The sequence below is a fragment of the Cinclus cinclus genome, chromosome 4 (genome assembly GCF_963662255.1).
Source record: "Cinclus cinclus chromosome 4, bCinCin1.1, whole genome shotgun sequence".
NCBI classification, from domain to species: Eukaryota; Metazoa; Chordata; class Aves; order Passeriformes; family Cinclidae; genus Cinclus; species Cinclus cinclus.
This window is the reverse complement of record NC_085049.1, coordinates 1,415,761-1,422,996: the sequence shown is the minus strand read 5'-3', so window position 1 is coordinate 1,422,996 and position 7,236 is coordinate 1,415,761. Positions and strand designations below refer to the sequence as shown.

The 7,236-nt window shown below is 43.0% G+C and overlaps 1 protein-coding gene across 1 annotated transcript in view; it reads left to right on the top strand.

Moving 5' to 3' along the window:
• Nucleotides 1-351: 351 nt before the first annotated feature.
• The window catches only part of PIK3C2G (phosphatidylinositol-4-phosphate 3-kinase catalytic subunit type 2 gamma), a 195,065-nt gene continuing 188,180 nt past the window's right edge, over nucleotides 352-7,236 (top strand). Inside the window, exon 1 of the mRNA XM_062491554.1 lies at nucleotides 352-387. Coding sequence (XP_062347538.1) covers nucleotides 352-387 — 36 coding nt within the window. The remainder of the gene's footprint in view (nucleotides 388-7,236) is intronic.

The window sequence follows — 7,236 nt, the reverse complement described above, 5'->3', positions numbered from 1 at the left end:
TCAGTGCAGGTGATTTTGGCAGCTTGTAGGCCATGGTGATGCCTTTCAAGGATTATTAATTTACTCCTTTAACGCTGCCTAGCCTCTGCTCCTGGCAGCCTCTTCAGGCATCAGTGGATGTTACTATTTGTTTCCTTTGTGCTATTTACCCCCACCCCAAAGCAGCAGGAACCACTGACTGCGCAGAGACTGTGGAGCTCTTGGAATGGGAGTTTTCCGAGGGCTGATGGATGGGTGGAGATGAGTAGAGGTTTCTTGTTTTTCTCTCTCCCTGTCCTGAGCCAGTGCTGACCAGATGACCTGACCTCCTCGTGAGCTGGAAGACAGCAACCCCCTGTAGAAACCATCACGATGGATACTAACTCCTCCTCCTTTGTCTTCCCCCAGGTATCCGCTTCAGCAGGATTTTGTCCTGCTCTCCCCAGGGGTACAGGTGTAGCAGCTCACCTGTGACAGGATTCCCTTCCTGCACCCACCCATTCCTGCTCCTGAGAGGAGCACAGAGCAAGGTGGGGATGCCAGAGGAGTGGGAGCAGCGAGGATTGGCTCAAGTGATGAAATCCAGGTGGTGCCTGCTGCTTTGGTGTGGAGCAGGGTGCACGTTTATCACTGCACAAGTGCCACGCTGTGAGTGCCTTGTCCTGCCCCAGGGAATGCACCTCACCCGTTCAATTCCACACAAACAATGAACAGGGTCCTCCTTGCTGCCCTCCTGCTTCATGCACCCAAAAACATCATTATTAAACCACCAGCAGCCCGGCACAGGGCCTGACACAGCAGAGAGCAGCTGCTATTCAAGAATAATGTGTGTGTGTGTGTGTCCCATCGATGGGGAAGGCACTTTGGGGTGACAGATGAAGCTGCAGTCTCAGCTCTGCCAGCCTCTCTTTGCCAGCCACTCATTCATGGGCTTCTCCAGTTGTGGTGAAGGGCTGCTGGGAGCTTAATTTCCACCCAGGAGTTTGCAGAAATATGTTTTATTGCAGGTAAACCATCCCTTTGCATAATTTATGTGAAAACTTAAGTAAATTATTGTTGGCTTTCGTGCTGCAGGTAAAGTTGTAATGAAAACAGTAATGAATGCTTTGCTGACTTGCACAGGCAGCCTGAGTATGCAGCCAAATTAGCTATCTAAGCAGATGCTTTATATCCTGAATTGCATATAAGGAATGCTGTTCAGTTGGTTTAAAATTATATATACACCCACAGCCTTCTTTTTTTTATTTTCTTATAAAAGCCATATGGTTGGGTTTTTTTATTTGTTTGGTTGGGGTTTTTTTAAAGCAACAGTTTCAATTGTACCGTGAACAATTATGACAGTAACATTAAAGTTGAGAGAAAGATATAAGAAGCTGACCACGTGCAAGAAGTTCAGGGAAAATTCAGAAATACTGTATTATTTAAGCTGTTGCGATACTGCATTATGGGCAATATTGCAAGTAGAGATGCTCTTATGGTTAAAGAGTTGTTAATTGGTTTACTTTGGTAAAGCAGAGCTCTGGTCTGCCAGAGTGGGTGGTTGGGCTCTGTCCTTTGGGGGCTCTCTGCCCTTCTCCTGCCTTGCAGAATGCCCAAGCACCACGAGCTGCAATGGAAAGGGGCCTTGGGAACACTGCTGAGCCACCCCACTGAATTTCCCATAGGGAAAAGCTGCTGTGGTGGCTGGGGAGCTTATCAGCTGTGTGCCACTATCACAGGAGTGGTTTTATATTTGTACAGTTTCATATTTGTACAGGTTTTATATTTGTGGTGTGAGCAGTTTCTGGAAGGTGAACAAACCCCACTGAACACACCGGCAGGACAAAGCAAATTTCCCAGGGAGCCATTGAGCAGGGACACCAGGCTGGGAAGATGAGAAGAGCAGCATAAGAGAACAGTGGGAAAAACAAAAACAAAACAAAAACTAAAACAAAAAACCACCAAAAGGAGAGAAGGTAAGAGAAATGGAATAAAACAAAGTGAAATGTAATAAGCCTTACGAGTAAGACCTTTGGCTTTCAGCACTCTTCAGCTTCGAGGTTTTTGACCTTCAGCTGAAATTGTGGGTTGGCTTCTTTTCTAAACCATTTAAGCTCTTTTCTTGGGTCACTTAGTATTTAATAGGCATCTGTATGTACATACCTATTTTAGGGTTTTGCAGAGAGATCTGTGTAAGTGTGCACATATATACACTTGTGTGCATATACACACGTGTTTAGATACACATATATGAGTTCATACATGAGTGTGTGTACACACATAAAAAATGGGCTGCTTCTCTTATTTTAACTGCATACTTTAATGTACGTGGAGACTGTCCTCCATTTCAGCACCTAATTTTTTTCAGCAATTTGATTTTTTTTTTTAAAGCTGTAGTAATTGTTTCTGCCAGGGACTATGCTGTTGAAGGGCGCTGTTCCTTTCAGAGGATCAAAGTACAGAAGGTGTTCAAATAAAAGGAGAGATTAAATTCTGTAGGCTACTTTTAGTCCTAGCTAGCTTTGCAGTCAGTGTGGAGGTTGATCTTTCACAACATCCTATTTCAAACCTCAGGAGGGTGTTGGTAACTTAGTTACTCTGTATATTACATGTAGGTGTCAGCAGAGTCTGTGAAAATGTTTTCTATGTTGAAGAAATATTTTTTCAATTTGTTTTTCTCAGAGTAGAGGAACTTTGCTTCCCTCCCCCTCTTTCCTCTCCGTCCTTTCCCTTACTTGTTCTTTGAGTAAACAGAGGGTGAGGAGTGTTTCCAGAACTTAAAAGTCTTTCTTGCCCTTCACAACAAGTGTCTCCTTTACTGATGAATCACTGGAATGACTCAACCTCTGTATAGTGGCTGTTGCAACGTTTATTTTCTTTGCCCAACAGCATCTACTCTGCTGGGTTTTACTAAGCAAGGTAGGAGGGCAAAACCCCTGCTTGATGAAACTTCTCCTCTTCTCTTCTCTTCTCTTCTCTTCTCTTCTCTTCTCTTCTCTTCTCTTCTCTTCTCTTCTCTTCTCTTCTCTTCTCTTCTCTTCTCTTCTCTTGTTGTTCATCTGCTGCTTAAACACAACATCCTTCCTTGTTTGTTTGTTTTGTTTTGTTTGTTTTTTTTTTTGTTTTGTTTTGTTTTGTTTTGTTTTGTTTTGTTTTTTTCCTTTGGTGCAGCAGTACTTTTGGAGCACTGCTCCAGGAGAAGCATCATACTCCCTTCAAAGCAGGACCTAGACTATCATGAATCATCCCCACAAAGAACAGCTTTCTGAGAGGGACCATATTTGTCATATGTGATGGTGATAGATAAGATCCTGTCCCCTGGAGCCGGAATAAAGCTTAGTTCCATTGTGCCACCACAGTCTTGGGAGATGACAGCAGGTGGCACTGGAGAATAGGAGCACAGAAGGATGGATCTCATGAGATGGAGCAGTTTCCTCACTGTTCAGCCACTTCTCCATCCCCACGGATTGCTAAAACGCTTTGCTGCATTGCCTTTGCAATCCTGTTATTGCTGGAAGCCCGAAGGTTTCAAACCCGGGAGCGCTATTTCAGAAAGCTCCTGTGAAGCAACACCGGGAGCAAAACCTGCTCGAGATCCTGTGCTGCACTCCGGGGTGTGCAGGGCATATTTTGGCAGCTCTTTGCCTGCAGCTCTGTGTCAGACCTGGCTCCAAAGAGCACACTCTTGCACAGTTAAACCAAATCCATCCTTATCCCTGAGTCCGAGCGAGCTGTGGCTCCTGCCGGGAGGAGGAGCAGCGAGAATATCCAACAGAAATCGAGGCACCATCCCGGGGATTGCCTGCCTCTTTCGTCTCAGAATTTCGTCCCACATGCCAGCAGAAGAGGAGGAGACGATTCTTGGTAGATCCAGGAGGAATTAGGGTAGAAAATGACTCAGCAGTTCCCGGTCTGCTCTTTTAATGGGAAGCACGAAATGCAAATCATGGCCACCCTAAAAGCCTGGGAAAATTCTGAAAATGTTCAGAGCTTCCCAAGGAAAACCTTCATAGGCTTCTCCTAGAAATCACTAGGGGATTTCTAGGAGATGTGGGGATTTCTAGGGGATTTGGGGAGAGAGGCAGAGGGGTGCCAGCTCATTTTGTGTTGTGTATATCCTCCTGGCATGTGCTTGGAATATGAGCTCTCCCCATGAGTGTTCCCTGTGTTCCCGATCCTCCTCCTTAGCTGCGTCCCGTCCCTGGGAGGTGAAGCAGCACCACATCACCCCAGCAAGGACAGGTCCTAAAACTGGTGTGTTCCTCTCTCTCAGGATCACTTCACAGGGGTCACTGGAAATTAGTCCAGAACAGCACAAATGCCACCAAACAGCTCACTCAGCAAGTTGATATTTTCAGGGAATATATGGAGAACATATATGGCAAAAAAATGCATCACCTTCCACCAACTGAAATAAGTTTTGTCCTTGTCCAGCTTCTTTCAAATCACAGTGACATCACTGACAGCTTTCATGCTTTAAAGGCTGGGGCTTTTATCCTGTAGTGCTTTTTCAAATTATAACTTCAGCTTATCAGATATAAGGTATCAGATATTAATTATTAACTTTATATGCTTTATCCTAATCTGTTCAGTCTTATTGCATGGCTTTCTATAACTGAAACACTCTTTTGTTGACACTTGCTCCCTCCCTGTTCCTGAGGATATTTTCTCTCCTGTTACAACCTTGGGATTTTTCTTGAATTCAGACTAGCCACTTCAGTGGAGCAATTTATAACTTTTTAAGGAATGGTATGAAGTGTGAAGGAGACTGGTCCCCGAGGGAACTCCCTCTGTGTTGTGTCTGGAGCAGCCTCTGCTGCTCCCTTTTATGGAGGGCACTGGGCTCTTGGAGGCTGTGGAAGATGGACGTGGCCAGTGCTGTGTTTACTGCAGCTCTTCAGGCTCTTTGAGGAGAGCCAAGTCCTCACTGGTCCCTGGGAAATATCCCAGAATAAGGGAGGTTCTTCCACTGCTGTGCTATCCCAGCTCTGCACACTGAGGAGCCAAAGCCGCTCTGCCATCAGAGGTTTGGATTGTCCCCCTCCCCTGGCACTGGAGCTGGGAGCTCCTCTTGGAGCATGTAGATGGAGCAGAGAAAACATTTTAATCCTGCCCTTGTGCATCAATCTTCCTAAGAGGCAATTTTTTCCCTTTAATAAAGTTGTTATTTTAATCACGCTGGAAACTTGCACTGGAAGTGTGAGACAATCTAGCACTGTATATATATATATATATATATATATAAAAGTAAAAAGGTATGGTTGGGTTTCCAAATCGAGAAGGAGAATAGATAAGGTGTTACCTTTTTACTGCTGCTGCAGTTTGAATTTTCCCTGAGGGATGGCCTGGGAAGGGAATCATCTCTGCCATAAACCGGTTAAACAGGAAGGAAAAGCTCCTGATGGAAAAGCGACGCCTCCTTGATAATGAAAGCACACAGGTCACCTGTGTGAAAATGTCTGTGAGCAGCAAGGCCCAGGAGGCTCTGTATCCTTCGAAAAAATTGGCTTTCAGGTAAGGAGTTGCAACAGATATTCTTTCTGCTTAGCAAGTGCTGCAATCATCTCCTCCTGGGATCCAGCAAAAGGGAAAATTGAGCCCACAGCGTGCCAAGCTCTTTTACCAGGATTCATGTGCATGTCCAGGTGTGGAAAGTATTCCTGTGTGCTTGGATGGTACTTGCAGTGCTGTGAGACTCTCAAAGCTCTTGATTTGTGGTTGATGTTTTACAGTATTGATTGGGATTCTCCCTTAAAACCCCTGACCCCAGAACCACATGACTATGTGAAAATACAGCTGCCATTCAAATAGACAAATCTCCTACAATAGCTGTAGGAGAAAAAAGCCAAACCTTCCAAAATGAAATTTGGATTGAGAAACCACAAGGAAAAAAAAAAGTTAAAAAAACCACAAAAACTTGGGTGCAGTATTAAAAAAAAATAAATAAAAATTTTGCCTTCATAGTGATTTTTGAGAATTGTTTTATCAATGCACTTGACAAGACTCAGAAGGTGAAATAGGGGCTGGCAAAGAGCCAGACCCTGTCCTGAACTCTGCATACAAATCCTTATGAAGGACACAAGATGCTCCTGGGCAGAGGTTCCAAAAACCCACAGTGGTGAACAAGCAAAGTTTTACCGTAGACATTTATGTGCCATCATAAACAAAACTTGTTTGAAATGCAAGGAAAATATTCTAGACACAGTTGGAAGGGTGTAAAAGGTACTGCATTTTCTATGCCTTGGATTCCAGACAGCCAAGCTGTTTTTTAAGGGACCGGAGGGAGATTTCATTATTTTATATTCTATTTCTTCCTGAAACATTCCAGTTTTCAAGATGAGTTAAAAAGAGAGTGAAAGACCTTATGCTTCTTGATTTAATAGCTATATAATTTTCTTTCTTGTTTTCTTTCTTTCTTTTATTTACCTGCTGTAGAAGTGAAAAACAGAGAAAGTTGTAAATCAGGACAATTTAGTACATGAAACTTTTGTTGTTATGTTTTGTTTTGTTTTTTTTAATGGTGTCATTTTTTATCTAAAAACAGTTAACTTCAGGAATCATTCTAAGAGAAAGCTGCAAAACTGTAATTGCATTTTAGATCACCATTCAAAGTGCTATGCATCATTTTGGTTTTCTGGCCCAGTTTAATTTCATAAATGTGAGGTTTTTTTCCAACACGTTTAAAGCAACCCATAGCATGCAACACATGGAATTCCTAAGTGGTGTGTTTGAAACAGCAGTTCAGCCTCTGAATTTCAGGTTTTATTTCAGCCTGTTTAAGTTTTCATTTCATCTCTCATTCCACACTGTGGGTGACACAAGGTTATGTCACCTAGAGTTTGATTTAAAATGAAACAAAAAATAAATAAAATTGGGATGAATATCTTCTTTTGTAGCATAGATTGTCATTGCAAGGTGCTACTATCTAAACTAATACACTATCTTGGAGACTTAATGGAAAATCTATTTGTGGAGCTAAGCTTCAGCAATTCCTGAGCACAATTTTATCTCAAAAGCTTTTTCTTTTTCTACTCGGGAATACATGTTTTTTTTCCTGAATTATGAAATCAGATGTCTCTATTTCTTTTAGGTGATCTAGTACTTCAGCACAGCTGTGAGCAGTGTGTGCTATTGCTGGTCTGTGTCATTTGTGGGGTTTAGGCTGCAAATAGCAGTAAATACAGAAACAGGCCAAGCCCTTTAGGGAGAACGGCCCAGAATAGGCTTTGGTTGTAAAACTAAGGAGAACGGCCCAGAATAGGCTTTGGTTGTAAAACT